Genomic DNA, 18,219 nt, shown 5'->3' with positions numbered 1-18,219 from the left:
AGAGGGGAAGGGAACATGAGAGAGAGGAGAGGGAAGGAGCATACCTGGCTCTCCTTCCTCTCCTCGTGTATGTGTGTGTGTGGAGAAGAAAGAGAGAGAGAGAGGGAGAGCGCAGGTTACCTCTTTGCTTGCTTGAGCGCCAAAAACTCAGATTTGAGATCTAAGTTTTTGGGTGCACTCGGTTTATTTTTTACCCTTGTCCGCGTCGCTATGGGCGTTGCTATGTTATAAATAAACTAGAGATGCCGTGAATTTTCACTTTTAAGCGTCACACTACGAGCGTCACTAATGTGAAGTACCTCTTGTAGTGATTTTCATTTGTTAATCCGCGATAATAAAGGCGGTTCTCAATTTCTCCTCTTATAGTGGCATGCTAGGGCCTAGCCAATCAATGGTATGAAACATAACATGCAAGGGATGAAGCATTGTGATAGGTTTCCTTCTTTCCCCCATTGAGAGAGAGCTCAATTCATTAATTAATTGAAGCTAAAATCTTATTGGCTCTCTTAGTCAACATGGTCTGCTTAATTCGCATTGGACCCCTTGAGAGACTATCCAATAGGAATTCATTGGGTCTAAATTCTTTTGGTCCTTTTAATAGGCTTTTCTAAAATGTTTATATTAAGCTTAATTTTTTGAATTCTCATCGGTCCTTCCTATAGGCCATCCAATAGGATTTAGACTTAATTGGGGGCAACATGTATAGGGGCTTGACATGTGTCCTTTATTCCCTCTTGGGTAAGCCTAGAGAGGGTATGTGTGTGTTGAGGTAGAACCCACATGTTTTGAGGATGCCATCAATGATGAAAAACGGCCGCAACCTATGGATGAAGAGATGGTTGCACTTGATGAAAATGGAATATGAGAATTGGTGCCATTACCAACATGTAAAAGGAAATTGGTTGTGAGTGGGTTTACAAAAGGAAGCATAATTCTGATGGAAATGTGAGCAGACACAAGGCAAGGCTTGTATCCAAGAGTTATGCACAAGCTTATGGGATTGATTATGAGGAGACATTCATCCTTGTAGCCAAGATGGCTACCATTCATGTGTTTACTGCAGTGGTTTCCACGTTAAAATGGGTGTTGAAGCAAATGGATGTAAAGAATGCATTCTGAATGGAAACTTCAAGGAAGTTATGTATATGCAGCAGCCACAAATTTATGGAAATATGAGGCTATGTGACCTTCTATTGCAGGTAAAAGAAATCATTGTATGGGCTGAAGCAAGCACCTAGAGCTTTGTATGAGAGGATTCTGGCGTTCATCATTTCATTGGGCTTTGAAATTTCTTATGAAAATCATTCATTGTATATGCAAAATAATGAGGCACAAATTATGGTGATATGCATCTATGTGAATGATTTGATTGTTGGATGTGATAATGTAGTGTACAGGCTCTACTTATGCAGAAGTTTGAGATGAAAGACTTGGGACTCGACTTGAGATATTTCTTGGGCATTGAATGTATTCTCACAAAGAGGGTGTATCGCTATCACAAAGGAAATATGATTTGGACATGTTGAGAAAGTATGGTATGTCTCATTTTAAGCTAATTTCAATGCCCTTAGATTAGAATTTGAAGTTGGGAAAGGATGCAGGTCAAGTGCTTGAGAATGCTACCATGTACATGAAGATTGTGGGCATCTTGATCTACTTGACTAGCTCGTGTCTAGACTTAAGCTACATAGTTGGATTGGTGAGTCAGTTTATGCAGTCTCCTAGGAAATCACACCTGGATGTGGTGCACTTTGTGCTATGTGAGTGCTACTTTGGATTATGTGTTGTTTTATAGGAATGATGTGGAGTTATAGCTTTATGGCTACACAGATGCAAAGTGGTATGGTAGTACATATGATTGCAGGTCTACCAGTGGCTCCATGTTTTCACTTGGGAGTGCTCCTATCACATGGAGCAGCAAGAAGAAACCTACGGTTGCTCTCTTGAGTATAGAGGGAGAGTACAGGGGTGCTGCAGTGGTGGCATGTGAGGTAGCATGCTTGGGATTGCTACTTCACGACTTTGGTGCAAAGGTCGGTTGTCATCTATTGTGACAACCTCAATAGCATACAAAGCACATTGAGCTACAATACAACTTCACCAAAGACAGGGTCTTGGCAGGAAACATCAACCTTGAGTACATGGTGACCGCACGAATGAGCAACAGTACAAGAGGTCGCTTAAATTCCGGTGCCAAATTATCGGCGTTAATGGCGGGCGTTGATATATGTGTAGGTAAGTATGGAGGGAGATGATTTTTTTTTTTAATTTTCATTTTTGAATTTTTGACACAGATACCGATGTCTCTTCCCGCACATATACCGATGTCTCTTTTGACGCCTTTATAGATGAGTTTTCCAATGCTTGGACCGATGCCTGTACCGATAGACCCTACAAAAACAAACCCGTGGGTCTTTCCCTACGCATTTCCCTAGTTTTTGTGCCTCTTCTCTTGCCCTCCTCCTCCTCACCTACTGCAGATCTGGTGCCTAACAACTTGCCGGAGGTGAAAATCTTGCTTGTGGACTACTCTCTAGCACCAAGGTAAGATTCTTTTCAAGTTTTCTTGTAGGTAGGGTTTAGGGTTTAACATAGTGTGTGTGTGTGTGTGTGTGTGCGTGCGTGCGTTTTTGCGGGTTCAAGGACGTTTACAAGACCCTTTATTGCTCAAATAGGCTACATGTGAGTGCTCAAAATTTTAATAGGTTATGTTAGGTTAGGCTAGGCTAAGTTAGGTTATGGGTTATAGGTTAGGTTTAGGTTATAGGTTATGTTAGGCTAGGCTAGGTCAAGTTAGGTTATGGGTTATAGGTTAGGTTTAGGTTATAGGTTTGAAAAGCACTGGTGCAATTGGACTTCAAAAGTGCACAAAGACTTCAAAACACCAATATATAGTCATTGACCATGTGTTCCTAATCTCCCTCTACCTCTAGACCGAGGTGTGCAGGGATCGGGCATGGCTAGAGAATGTGAGGTTGTTACAGCTAGCGGCAAATAGTTCAAAAAACGCAATCGAACTTCAAAAGCACCTTTTGTACTTCAAAATGCAAAAGAAAATTGATAAAAAAAGTAAAATAATGCAATCTAACTTCAAAAGCGCACACAAACGTCAACAACCTTAATGTATAGTAATTAACCAATAAAGACGAGATTATTACCATGTGGTTCTAATCTTCGTGCAGCTCAGACTGAGGTATGTGGGGATCGAGCGTGGCTAGAGAATGTGAGGTTGTCATGTATTGTCATGTAGTTAGTAGTATGTAGTTATAACAACTAGAGTATTTTAATTATTTGTTGCATCATTGGTAGATAAAGTATGGACGATAGGATGGTTTTTCCTTGTGCGCATTGCAAGCATTAGATCTTTTGAAAACAAAAAATATGCAACCAGCACATATAAAATCACGGTCTCTTTTCGATAGAGAAACTACAAGACTTGCGTTATTGATCTCATGGTCCAAAGACAATAGATCAAACTCCCAAAGTAGATATTGCTCCAAAATCCGAAAGTAGATATTGCTCCAACTTCATCCCAGAGAAGACGATTTTCAAACGAACAGCCATCGACTAAGTCCTCCCAACCAATATCTGATGTGGCATTTCAAGAAGTAGAGATGGAGCACATGTTCGATGCGTTCTTTGACATGGATTCCATCATTGAAAACATATAAGACGACAACATTCAATGCAATACTACGAACCAAATACCGTCCATATCAACGGCATATAGCAATGATCAAGAGGGCAAGATGATGAAAACTCTTGCACGCATGCCGCTATATAATGGTACAAAAATCTCAGTTCTCCGTGTTGCATTGGCAATGCTTAATTTGTAGTCTGCTCATGGGTGGTCTGACACCTCAGTCACAAAGCTTTTTAGGTAAATACATTGTATCCTAAGCATGATAAAGTGCAAATTACAATTCAATAATGTGATCAAGGGACTGACTTGTTCATGTAAAGACAAGTTTCTCAATGAGAAAATCTTGCTAGAAGGGAATCACATGTCCCCTATCTGTCCAGCCCCGCTAAAAAGCTTCTTACTAATTTGTGCCTAGATCATCACAAAAGACATGCATGTCCTAATGATTGTATACTTTTTCGCAATGAGAATGCAAATTTGGAATGGTGCACAATTGTGGATATCAAACAGCTATAGAGAGGACACCAAGGAGAATTTATTCCTACAAAGGTCCTTCGACACTTTCCTATCATTCCAAGAATAAAGAGCATGTTCAAGTGTAAGTCCATAGCCACTTTGATGACATGGCATTCAAATTCTAGATTGAAAGATGATCTGATGTGGGTATCTACTAACTCTCGTGCATGGAAGCACATAGAGAAAAGTTGGCCTACATTTAAGAACGAGCCTCGATGTATCCGCTTTGGTCTGACAATGGACTGAGTAAACCCATTCGGATTATGGAGTTCGTCATGGAGCACGTGGCCTATTTGTCTGGTTAATGATAATCTTCCACCATGGCTAGCTATCAAGAAGGGCCATGTGTTGTTGTCACTAATCGTCCTAAGAAAGTACAAAGCAAAGAACATGGATGTCTATCTTGCACCACTTATAGAAGATCTCCAAATCTTGTGGACAGGAATCGATGTGGTTAATATGTCCCAACCAATCGGACGATGAAATGTACATGTGCAAGGTATTCTCATGTGGACCATGCATGATTGGGGAGGCTTTGGTAAGTGCTCAGGTAAGTGGCTTTGAAACCCTCACACACATGTTATTCATGGCTATGCCAACGCTTTTATATTTTAATTTTGTGATGTTTCACGCTTGAGTTACTTGGGCAAGCATGCATGTCAAAAATGTGGTCCTCGACTTGGCTTCCGCCACTTTGAGCAAGACAGTTTACAAGGAGCATGGTTGATTTTTTCCTGAAGGACATAAGCTACATGGACCAAACATATGCAAACATGACATGCATCCACTGAAAGCGAGCGATTGGTAAAACATGTGGCTAGAGAGGGGAGATTGGATGCCACTTGGGATGAAAAGACTTTCTATTTTCCATAAAATCTCGTACTGGAGTGACCTACTGGTTGATCATTTGCTCGACCCAATGCACATATTCAAGAATGTGGGGGAGATCATATGGAAAACCATCACTGAAGAAAGGGAGAGAAAGGCCCAAAGAGATGACCTACAGGCTATGGGTCGAATTCCAGAGATGTGGCCTTGATTTAAACCCAATGGAAATTTTTCTATACCAAAAGGACCATGGGTTTTAATTTGTACACAAGAGCAACAAGTGAAGAAGTCTATATCTTCATTCAAGACTTCCACTGGGTGCATGCGATGTTTGAAAACGGCTTTTACAAGAGATGACATTCTAAGTGGTCTTAAGTCCCATGATTGGCACAATTTTTTACAATTTATCTTACCACTTGCCATAAAAGGATTGTTTGACAGAGGACATTAGAAGAAAAATCTACAAAATCAGTGATTGGTACGCTAGATTAGTTCAAAAGAGATAAGAGAAGATAGCATCGATGTAGCACGCTTAAATGCTACAATTCAAGTGCAACCGTGTCACTAGGAACCTTCCTTTTCCATATCATCTTCAAAAATTGCATGACTTTTCAACTGGGTGGTGGTTAGATGCGACAATCTCAGAGGCAAAGAGGAATGGAGTGTTGATTTTTGAAGAGGAATAGGAGATGTCAAGGGGTTTAGATTGGCATGTATATTTTCACAACTTCCGGCCGGTATGTCACCCGAGCAGATGGGTCTCTTTTTTGACACAGTTCACACCAGTGCAGATCACGATGGCACAGAACCTTTGGGCAATAGGTTCCTCTAGACCTACTATGACCGACCCTACGCCTAGGACTAGTGTGGTCCCTAAATTGACCGAGCCCACACCTCAGTCGAGTATGCCCCCTACGCCTAGGACTAGAGTGCCCCATACATGGATGGGTGGTTCATGCTCGAGACGAGGTAGGCGTCGTTCTGGAGGCGGTGGTTGCTGTGGTAGCAATTTTACCGATGCATCCACACCACCGAGAGAGCATCCCCCACTCTCTTTAGTAGATAGTTCATCAATTTGCACACCACGTACACCTTGGGGATCATACGAGCATGGATCTTAGCATTGGTCAGTTTGTGATGGAGATTTGGGATAATCTTGACGATGAAAGAAAGATTTACCTCGTCGAAGCCATTCATAGAGAGTAAAGGCCGGGGGAGGGGTATGATCAAGCCTCGAATGGCTAGATTTTGGGTGTGGCGAAGGCCACAATGTCAAACCGTCGGTCAGAGGTAAGAGAAGGTACAATGCCGGTAGTCCAAAGCCGGCATGGTTGGACGCAGAGAAGTTGGCGGGGGTTGCACGAGAGACAAAAGATTTTCCAGACAGATTTCAGCAGCAGAGAGATACAGCCTGAGCACGTTTGAAGTATGCTGGAGCATCACATCTTGGGAGTGGAGGCTACACACACTTCAACATGAGTTTGTAAGTATTATACGTATGCTTTGCATTATTGAAAATATATATGAAGTTTGAAGATTTATCTCAGGCTTTTAAAAGAAAGCTTGTCTCGCCGGTATCTGCATTGATTTTTATGCGACGTGTTGTAGTGCAAGTTGTTGATATATTCACAAAGGTCCTTGGAGCGGAGAAGATACTACAATTTTGAGCAATGCTTGGAATATAAGAGATGGAATTGAGCTTGAGGGGGAGTGTTGAGATGTCAAGTTCAACATGTACAATTCTTGGATGACTACCACCTATCTTCGCCAATGATACTACATTTATACTACACCGAGCTGGTCTACCTACCAAAGTGATGGCACACATATCTACTCACTTCACTCACTAGCAGTTTACATTAGCCTCGTTGTAATAGTTCCCCTTTTATGTTTTATTTTCCCTTATGTTTTGTGGACCTCTTATCTTGATTTAGTGTTGAAGAAGAAGTACAGTCTTTTGCCTTCATCTTTGTGTGTGTGAGTGTGCTTGCAAGTGCTCAAGCTCTCTACGACTCTTGGATGAGTACCACCGACAATCATCATCATTAGCATGCTTTGGTGGATACGCATAACTTGCCAGTTGTAATACACAGAGTTGGTCTACCTACTGGAGTGATGGCACACTTATCTACTCACCTCATTTACTAGTGGTTTACATTAGACCATTGTACTAGTTCCACTTTTATGTTGTATTTTCCCTTATTTTTTGTACACCTCTTATCTTGAGATAGTGAAGAAGAAGAAGTATAGTCTTTTGCCTTTATCTTTGTGTGTGTGTGTGCTTGCAAGTGCTCAAGCTCTCTCCTTCTCTATATCTTGACATGTTTTCCTACTTGATAAGATGCCTAATTTTCTTTTGTGATGTACATATTGCAAGCATTTCATGGTGGCACACTCATCTCACCTATAAAGATTGATGCAGACAAAAACTGTTGAAAATAACAGCTAACAGGCGCCATCTTGCAAAATTACATGGAAAGTGACCCAAAATGGAATATTGATTAAAAATTATGCATATCTATGATTTTGTGCTTATGCGAGTGATCTCAAAAATCTAGGGATTTTTTGACTCTGTTTAGGATTTTTTTAGAAAAAAAGGTCTTTTTGGGTCAAAAATGAGCTGAAAATGGCCTAGTTCTGGTCCAAAGTGGAAAGATGGCCCAAAAATTGACACCTCATCTCATATTTCCATGGGAAAGAGAGAGAGAGAGGGTTTCTTTTAAGTGAAAAAACTTTCAATGACCCACTAATGTGAAATTCTCTTCATGGTTGCTCAATCTATGTGTAGCGCAGTCCCAACTCTTTGCAATCTTGTATCTGAGCTTGTGAGGGACTGAATTAGGGTTTCCCTTTAGCAAAAGTGTGTGTGCAATTCAATTTAGAAGCTCTCAAATCTCTTCAAATCCAAAAAATGCTATTCGTGAAGGTGGAAGCTCGTGTATTCCTTTCAATTATTTGAAGTTACGACTATCTAATTGGGGGTGAGGCTACATGATTCCATGAAAGAGGTTTTGGTTTTGAATGGGATTTGTGCTTGTATGAGAGTTGAGGATTCATGGCTGAAATTTTATTGTTTTAATTTCCCTTTCTAAGTAAAATTGGATGTGAATTGGCGATCCTTTCATCACGAACTCACTTCCAAAAACATGTTGAGATGTAGAGAGAAAGAGAGAGACAAGAGACACACCATATACGCTCCCAAAGACTGATTCATATTGAGGACAAGATACAAATATATAGGTGAGACCAAGTTGAGTAGAGTGAGCCATATATAGCTCCAACACCCCCACTCAAACAAAGGTCTCTAGCTTTGGATGGAAAAACCCTTGGGGAGTTCATGGGAAAAACCTAAGCCCCTATACAATGTGAAAATATGCATCTATGTACAAATATTCAAGTGACTCAGAGATCACAATGTGAAAATGTGGAGTGTGCATAGAGCATGGTACCTAGCTAAAAGATTACAATGCATATGTACAAAGCTATTAAAATAGCAAAGAAGCTAATCTAGAAAGAGTGAGGCCGAAGCAACTCCAAGATCCGAGCGCAAGAGGATGGAACGTGACTCGTTGAGGCCTTTGGTCAAAATGTCTACAATCATCTGGTCACTTGGACAGTGTTCAACCATAATGGTTCCTTTGTGTACTTCATACCTAACATAATGATAATGGACAGCAATGTGCTTTGACTTATTATGTTGAACATAGTCTTTTGCAAGACTAATAGCACTTTGGTTGTCACACCGGAAGGGTGTGCTAGAAAGAGGAGAGTGACCAATATCAACCAGCATTTGTCGAAGCCAAATCAACTCACGAGCTGCAAGTGATGCCGCAACATATTCTGACTCAGTCGTAGAAACTGCAACACAACGTTGTTTCTTGCTGGTCCAAGAAACAAGACAACCATTTATAAAGAAGCAATTTCCACTAGTGGATCACATACATACCTTGTCTTGCGAGCTCTACGAAGAACACTTCTGACAATGGCGGTCAACTTGTCACAAATCAACCTTATGCTAACTTGATTGGATGTCTTCAATTTGTTGGCATGAACACTCGTCCTGATATTCTGTTTGCTGCTAATTATCTTGGACAACATCTTGCATGTCCTTCTCTTAAGCATTGGTTTGCTACAAAGCGTGTATTGAAATACTTGAAAGGCACTACAGATTTTGGTTTAGTCTATCGACGACAACTCACATCGGATTCTATGCAATCTCTTTCTCTTTTGGGTTACACAGATGCAGATTGGGTAAGCTCTGACACCATGTTGAGATGTAGAGAGAAAGAGAGAGAGAGACGAGACAAGAGACACACCATATACGCTCCCAAAGACTGATTCATATTGAGGACAAGATACAAATATATAGGTGAGACCAAGTTGAGTAGAGTGAGCCATATATAGCTCCAACAAAACAAGCAAATTTAAAGCACAATAGGAGAGAGAGTTTGTGACTATTTTGTCACAAGCGCTCTTAGACTTTTAACGATCTTTAGGAAGAGGTTTGGTGATTTTTTACTTTTCACAAAGTTTTTGTGATTCTCAGCACGAGCCCTCACAACCATAGGTTTTGCACCTTCCCAACTAGGCTTGTGCACACAGCCCGCCGGCAATGCATGTTCTCTTCATGAACTGCCAAGACTTTCAACGTTTGCACTAGCTTGGCAAACCAACAAATGGAATAGGTATTTTGAGCCGATTTTCATGTAGGAGACATGCACTCCAGTACTACCTTTGTCCATTGAATAATTCTTTTTAGTTAATCCCTCAAGATACCATGTGCCCTAAGTTTTAGGAGATTGCATATTTTTTTCTCATCGATGGAATAATAATCAATGTTAATTTTTTGGTAAATCAATGTGCCTTGGAAAGAAAGTGTGCGCTACCCCTTCCTCCTCCCTCCATGTCCTTTTACTTACTCTTCTTTCTTCAATAATGGACATTGAAAAACAATCTTATCTTGACATAGTGTTACGGCAAAGCCAGCATGTCTTTCAACATACTTAAGCTAAGAAGGGTTGGAGTGCAGCCATGGTTGTTTGAGATCTTTTGTGCATACTCCTCTCTCCTTCATAGTACCATACACATACACATACACATACACACATACATATGCATACATACAGTACTCACACACCCACACAAAGAGCTCATCCACAAGTCAATATAGCCATCGCCTCCATGCATACTATTGACCAAATGCCACAATATCTTGGTAGCATATATTTTCACTGCCCAACAGTGGGTGTAGAATTAGGTACTAATATATGCTCTACACACTTACACCACACATACACACACAATATGGGCTAGATCACATAGAGCTTACAAAGTTGGGTTTTCCATCAGCAGCAACCCACCCTACCAATTAGTAGAAGACCCTATTGAATCATGATAACGGTGAAATAAAGTTGATGTTTTTTTATTTAAGAAAATTGCTCTCAAAAAAACTGAGGTTTTGGATGTAGCGTGTATCTAGAATTTTTGTACATGAAGACAAACCTGTCAATTCACACTGATGTTGACATGTAGAGAGAGAACGGCCAATCAAAGTTAACCAAGCAGGCGACCTAGACCCTACTACTAATCATTCATCTAAGGCTATTTGAGACTATTCAATTTCACAACAATTCACTATTGTAGCAATTCACAAGGATCCTCTGGAAAATATATGCTAGATTGGAAAAGACAATTTATTGATTGCATACTATTGAAGAATTAATAGAAATAAATTGCTCAGTTATCTTAAACAATCAAATTATATCATCATTATTAATCACCAATTCTAGCATTTTTGTCCCATAAGGTTGAGGTAGAACCTATCTTGTCTTGGCATCACCTATAAATTATGAATGTTGGAAGTCTGAAACTATTGGTTTGTAATGGGATTATTATGCACTAATCAATGGGACATAATTGCATAGAAAAGTTGTCCTTCGGACACTATCTTGTAAGCAAATGAGGCCTAAGCATATGGTGAAATTTGCTAATGGTCAGTAGGTGAAGGAGCCAAAAACGTGTGCCATGGGAAATGGCTCTAAAAGGGTGGCAGGGGTGGAAATGTGAGGTTATGAGGGGATAGGAGAGGTTAGAAATTATGTGTAATGTGAGGTTATGAGGTGATGGGAGAGGTTGGAAATTATGTGTAATGTGATGGGTGGAGAAGTGTGGTGATATAGGTATGGCATGGGGAGCCAATGTTTGAGGAGTTAATGGGAGGTTATGAGGTAATGCGAGAGGTTGAGAAGTGTGGTAGCCTATGGCATGCGGAGCCTTCTTTTTTTTTTTTAGTGCGTAGTGATAAAATGGCAGGTGTCCCTCAGCGCTACAAGGGTCACTTGGCCGCATTCAAACCAATGACCTGGGTCATGGACTAGGACGAATGCTCAACCAACCAAGCTATCTCCTTTGGGAAATACGCAGCCAATTTTATAAAATCATTTATGGGGGTGTGTTAGATAAGTTGGCTAGTAGGGCTTGGTGCCGTTGCGGGGAGGGTCATAGTTGCAACACTGCCGTTGTCTTCACGATGATGGGTGGAGAAGTGTAGCGGTTTTATATTAAGGTGAGGAGGTAAGGAGGTAATGTCAGAGGTTGAGAAGTGTAGGTAGCCTACGGCATGCGGAACCAATTCTATAAAATCATTCATGGGGGGATGTTAGCTAGTAGGGCTTGGTGCCGATGTAGTTGCCGGGAGGGTCATAGTTGCAAGTCATGAAGACACTGCCGTCGTCGCAGGTGGCCTTGGCACAGCCGAGGCGGGCAGTATTGGCCCAGATGATTTGAGTGTAGTGGCCGCAGTCGCCGCTGGAGCAGGAGTTGTCGCCGTAATTGTAGTTTTCCTTCTCGCGAACCCACGACGCCACGCACTCTGCCGGCCCATACCCCGCGCCGCTGCCCCAGAAGATGTTCTCGCCGTAGGACCCGCCCGAGTGCTCCAGGCCGCATCCAGCTGCCCGCCTCTGATTGGCCCAGCTCTCGGCAAATTGCGCCACCTCATCACTCCACACCAACGGAGGCAGCCCTACCTCAGCTCGCGCAGCGTTGTGTGGCTCTAGCCACTCCCCCTCTGACGAGGACGATGGCCTCGCAGGGCTGTATGCCGGCTTCTCTGGCTCGGGCTCCCCGTACATAGGCTTGGGCTTCTCTGGCTGATACTGCTCTTCAGGCTTCTTGTAGTATGGCTTCTTATAGTATGGCTTGGGCTCTTCCTCCTCCTCAGGCTCGGGCTTCTTGTAGTATGGCTTGGGGTCCTTCTCCTCCTCAGGCTCGGGCTTCTTGTAGTATGGATTCCTGTAGTAAGGCTTGTGCTCCTCATACACAACTTCAGGCTCGGTGTCGTCGTACACGGGCTCGGAATCAGGCTTGGTGTAGGCCGGCTTCTCATAAACTGGTAGCTTGTACTTGGGCTTGGGCTTGTAGACAGGCTTCTTAACAGGATAAGATGGCTTGTAAGGCTTCGTGTACACCGGCTTCTTAACAGGATAAGATGGCTTGTAAGGCTTCTTGTACACCAGCTTCTCCTTCTCGCCATCATACTTCTTGTAAGGCTTCTTGTAGACTGGCTTCTTCACATCCTTGACATAAGGCTTCTTGTAAACTGGCTTCTTGTAGACAGGCTTCTTAGGATCATCATCATGGCTGTAGTAACGAGTATCATCATCCTCATCATCATCATGGTCTTCTGGCTTGCCATAGTGATAGCCCAAATAGTGCTTCTTCTTGTAGAACTTCTTGCCACCATAGCTGCGCACCTTCTTGTGTTTGGGCTCTTCTTCCTCATCAGAGTAAGGTGAGTAGCTGGCCAGAGTGGACTGGGTGAGAGAGAGGGCAAGCAGGGTGGCGAACACTAGGAGGAGCCCCTTGCTGAGAGCCATTGTGTAATTAAATGGCTAGGAAGAGGGGGCTGTGGCCTGGAGGTGGCCATGAGCCCCGGCCTGGTTTTAAAGGGACAAGAACGTGCCTCGATAAGGTGCGCCTCTCCTTAGCATTTCCGGACATACGATAGCCATCCACTGTACTGATGTCAACTCATAGTTCCCTACACAAGCGGATATGCCAAAGAAAGAACACACATGACTGGGACTTACAAGATGCAATTCACTAGTGTCCTTTTCCTTAATAGTCAGCTCTTTTGTAGCAGTTGGCACATGTACCATCTTCTATTCAGCTTCATACTCTCCTGGTTACTTAGGAAGTGTAATAGAGCATTTGTATCGCCCTCACGATAATTTTTTAGCTCCTCTTGATGTGTAGCATGTGGTGTATCAATAGGAGGAAAGTTTCTTGATAGCTCATTAGAGAGAGCTGGCTAAGGATCCCTAGCTAAGGACTTGCCAAAGCACTCCCTTCCAACGATAGGCTCTTCGAGAGCTATCTTTTAACTTGAGGTAGCCCTTTCTTGTAGTGCTTCATCAAAGTCTTGAGCGTTTCCATGGTTTTTACGTTGGCCTTCAATTTTGAACCCAGCCACTTTAGAATGTTTTCATCTTGTTCAAGTATCGTGTCGAACATTGGTGCTTGTTTGATGTTCCAAAGGAACAACTCAATGATCTCTCAATCAAATTTTGGTTGAAGGAGAATCTTGCATTTTCCTCGAGAGCACGAGGAAATTTCTTTAACTTCTCTGGTAGACCCTTGGTAAGAGCTAATCTAGCCTCCATAGCTAGCTTGCCAACATTATGACCATCGTCTAGTTTATCAAACACCACAAAGTGAGTTGAAGTTACATATATCGGACACATAACTGAGAACTCCTTCAATTATCTTAGATTTGTAATTTTTAGTTCCCTCAATCCCTTGAGATACTTTTGATGCCTTGAGGACTCTAGGGTTTTGTACAATTTGGGGGCTTGTGTTATAATGAGCTTAGGGTGGATTCCATGAGGTGACAAACTCTATGGATTCATGAGAGCCCACCTTTGACACGTCAATTCCATTATCATCACCCTTATCCTAAGTTTTCTACAGGGATTTGGCACCTTGTGTGTTCCTTTGTGACATGGGAAAGAGCTCGTGTAGCACCAACTCTTTCGTTTTGTGTCTGAGCACATCAAATGTCAAAGAGACCTTTTAGTGGGGTCTAAGTCTCCCATCTAGATAGGTGTACAAACAAATGTCTCCCCTAGAGAGTGGTGACAATAGGGTGTAGGCCAAAAATCCCTCCCCTTGAGAATGGTAGACAACAAGGGTGCAGGGCAAAAATTCCTCCCCTAAGAGTTGTAAGCAACTAGGGTGTAGGATAATGTGAGTGTCTCAGACTACATCTACGTAGGATATTGCTCCATTGTCTTCTTCACTAGATTCTTCAGTGATGTTGACTTTGCCTTTATCTTTGTACAAACACCAATTGACCCATGATTATTTTTACAACAATGCACACAAGGGTTCATTTTGTAACATTTGTCGAGCAGATCTGTGGTTGGTGCGGTTGCAGTGTATGCACCTCTTCTTTGTTATTACGTTCCTTGATGACGTAGCAACAAAAGATCCTCCTAAAGTCTTTATATATCGGAGATCTTTTCCTAGTTCCATGGTGAGACCATAGAGTTGCATTTTGAGAGAAACTTTGGAGTGCTTGGCTATGGCTCCAAAGTGTCTCTCAAGTGTGACCCATGCATCATAGGAAGTAGTGCAGTTATCTAGGTAGTGGATGTAATTGTCCCCCACAACGGTGAGAATAATCCTTAATGCTTGCTCATTCGTGCTATGAATTGTGCTTGAGACTACCTAGTCTCAATTCTCTCTCCCTCTCCCAATGGTTGTGGATCACAACTGCTTCTTCATTAATTACCCCTTTGTTTTGATTTTCCAGGTATTTAAATCTTGGCCATCAAAAATAGTTATATTTCCTTAGCCATGGTGTCTCTTAATGTGTAATTCAAAGAAGGTCTTACCCGTTTTTTTGGGCAGTATCTAGTCTTCGTGTGCAATGAGAAATACTCCAAAAAGTTTTACAAAATAATTTTTGAAGTCACTCTCCACTCTTGTGGAGAACCTCTTCACAAGGCAAGGAAAAAGAGAAGACAATGAATCCTTTGGAGCAAGATTTCCTTTTTGGGATATCACAAGATACGCGTACTATGAGAATTCTAGGCTTCGGGTTGGTGTGAAATGTCCACTACAAGGGACCTTGAGGCTTCGGGGTTTTCAAGTTTTAGGGGTGATAATTTTTTTTTGAGCTTGAATGGAAGTGGTCGAGTTTCTTCTACAAGGCTAGAGTATAGGAATGCCTACCAAGCTAATTCCTCACATTGCATGTTCTTTTCTTAAGCACACAAGAATGGACTCTAGTAAGCTAGAAATTTTTGATTGCTTACAGCAAAGGAAATCCAGTGAGGCTAGAGCAAGCAGAGGGCATGAAAAGGACTACCTAATTCATAAGCCAAGAAAAAGTGTCTCGTCATCATGTGGACCTTCCCTACGGGATCTGTCGACCAAGGATTAGAATGGGTGCAATCTTAAAGTGTTAAGCATGTGCAGGCGGCCTTATGGAGCCAAAACCCGGCCAATTTAAATCCGACCATATTGTCGGGGGTGTGAGCTCTGTCATAAAATCTAATATCTAGCTAGCCCAAACGATTTTCTCATATTGAACTAATCATTTAATGTGGGAGAATAAATGGGAATAAGAGTAAGAATATAGACACATGCTTATGGATGTATCTCAACACAGGACCAAAGGCAATGGGTCCAAATGGGAGATGGTCTGTCAAAGATCAATGCCAACTAATGGAGCTTGAAAAACCTTAGAGCTAGCTTCATTAAAGACCTCCAAAGGTTAGTGTTAGAAGCTGTCCTTACACCTAGGGCCTTAGGTTAAGCTAGGCCCATGCTTTATGTGTTTATTAGTTAAAGTGCTAGGCATGCTTGATGGCTAAGGTCCTTGGCCAAGCTGGCCTTGTGCTTGAGGTGTCCAAGTCCAAGTCAAAGGTGAGCCCTAGAAAGAGGGGGGCCTAGCCTACAAGCTAGGGGCATGAGAGAGAGAACCCATGCTCATACTAAGCATGTACTTGCTCACTAAGGTTCTTGAGAAGCTTCCCATGCTTGGAGGGTAAGGTGCTTGAGGGCTTGAGTCAAAGAGGTGCCCTACAAAGGAAGGGGCGAGCCCCAAATCTAGGGTAATGTTTGACTTTACCTCTCACTCACCCAAAGGGCACCCCTTCCTCAAGAGGCACATGGACACATGTCAGGTTCTCCCCATGTTTATCCACATGGTGTTCTAGCTTGAATCCTATTGGCTAGGCTAAAGAGGGTTCCAATGAGCATTTAGATTAATTATCAAAATATCTATGTATTATTAAACCCTCTCTCTCAAAGGGGTAAGGAGAACACTTTTCCTAATGCTACCCTTGTTGCTTGATATGCTTTATGCATGTGATTGGCTAGGCTTAGAGGGGTCCAATCATATTTGTAACATTTAATGGTCTAGTAACTTGTGTGTAGCGGAAAATAGCATGAACATAGTGAGCATTTCATTAGTATAGCTTCCTAATAAGAATAACAAGAGTGCTTGGGTGGAGAAAGCAACAAAAAGCATAACACCTAGTTAGATAGCATGAACAATACTTTAAAAGAGAGCGAAATTAAGTTATTGGCAACAGTTGAGGACCGGATTTGCATGGATCCGGTCCCCCGTTCAAAAGGCTTTGTATTATGGTTTCTCCCATCAAGAGAGACATTTTACAATACAATCCTTTGTGTTCCTTCAATACAAGCTAGTGCAATGAAGATGGAAAGTTCATGCACTAAGCAAAACACTTATCAAACACAACATCAATTCCCTCACGGTCTCAGACCCAAGACCTCACACACCTTCGAAGATGGTGAGAGCTAGTGGGGTATGAGAGTAGATTGAGAGGAAGAAGGAGTATTCTTACGAGAAAGATGTACATCTCTTCACATAATCACTCATATTAGCATAGCTTAGCTTAGTAATTAGCATGGTAGAGGAGATGAGCATGCATTGAAGCTTGGCTCCTGCTTGGATTTGCATCACAAAGCCAAGAGTTGTTGGTGTAGGCCTCCCTTCTCACAAGCTTGGAGTAGGTGATAATATTTCCATTAAAGTTGGAGAAGGAGAGAGAGTCGTCTTTGCTTCACACATGAGATTGTGTGAGTGTGTGTGTGTGATAATTCCTTGCAAAAATCAGCCCCCTCTCTCTCTTGGTCGACCCCCCATCCAATTTTCTCTTGCTACAGTCCTATTGGACCTCCCCAGGCTTAGCCAATGGGAATTAAGCAGTATAAGTGATAGCCTTCTGACATCTGTCCCCATTTCCCCTTTTGTGAGAGCTTTAGGTAATTATTTAATTCAACTCAACTCTCATTGGACCCCTTTGCCTCCTGGCCAATAGGAATCAGGCAAGCCATTGGGTTGTTGAATGCTCATTGGTCCCCTTGGGAGATTGTCCAATAGTCTTCTAAAGAGCTTAATTCTTATTGGTTCTTTTATTGAGTGTTTTTTAAAATAATTAAACTACATTTACTCTAGCCTAATTCTCATTGGTCCACGTCCAAGGCCATCCAATAGGAATTGGGTACACCTTGTGGGCATCTGGCTAGGGAGCTGACATGTGTCCTTCATTCCCTTTGTGTAAAGGGAGCTTGTGTGTGTGTGTGTGTGTGTGTGTGTGTGTGTGTGTGTGTGTGAGTTTCTCTCTCATCCCCTACTTGCAAGGCTCGCTCCCTCCTATGTAGGGATTGATAAAGACTTTTTGTGACACACACTAAGCATCCAATTTCCCTAGTGTTTGGCCTTTGGACACAACCTTTGAATTTCGGAACCTTAGCATTTTGGAAGTCTTAATGGGCTGAACCTTAGGGTCTTTTAAGCCCATTGTTGCACATTGATCTTTTGCAGAAGGCCCCCCCCTTTGGATCTCTATTTTCCCTCCTTTGGATCCCTACTGTGGCCGGTCTGCTAGCTTAACCAATATTCTAGCTTTTTCTCCCCTGGCACTTCCCCATATTAAATGATCAGTTTAACATGAGAAAATCATTTAGGAGAATTAGATATTGATTATTATGACATTACCTCTCTCTTAAAATCATAGTCATCCTTGACTATGGGGTAGAGAAGACAAAGCATATTTATTAGTCCTTTTCCTAGCGGGTAGAGGATCCCTATGCTACCCTACGACATCGTTCCAAAATGGATGACTAGTCCATTTGGCGCTTGAGAGCCTAAGCTGCCACAAGCATGTATGCACATTAGTCCTATCAGTCTTCCA

At 42.1% G+C, this 18,219-nt stretch overlaps 1 protein-coding gene across 1 annotated transcript; it reads right to left on the bottom strand.

Moving 5' to 3' along the window:
- Positions 1–10,716: 10,716 nt before the first annotated feature.
- On the bottom strand, positions 10,717–12,897 carry LOC147460117 (uncharacterized). Its single transcript, XM_086511242.1, has one exon. The coding sequence runs from the start codon at positions 12,862–12,864 to the stop codon at positions 11,650–11,652; it is 1,215 nt and encodes a 404-aa protein (XP_086367368.1). The 5' UTR covers positions 12,865–12,897; the 3' UTR covers positions 10,717–11,649.
- Between the last annotated feature and the right edge of the window lie 5,322 nt (positions 12,898–18,219).

Source organism: Adiantum capillus-veneris, chromosome 4 (assembly GCF_014529385.1).
Source record: "Adiantum capillus-veneris isolate H3 chromosome 4, ASM1452938v2, whole genome shotgun sequence".
In the NCBI taxonomy this organism is placed as follows: domain Eukaryota; kingdom Viridiplantae; phylum Streptophyta; class Polypodiopsida; order Polypodiales; family Pteridaceae; genus Adiantum; species Adiantum capillus-veneris.
This window is presented reverse-complemented; position numbering and strand designations above follow the sequence as displayed.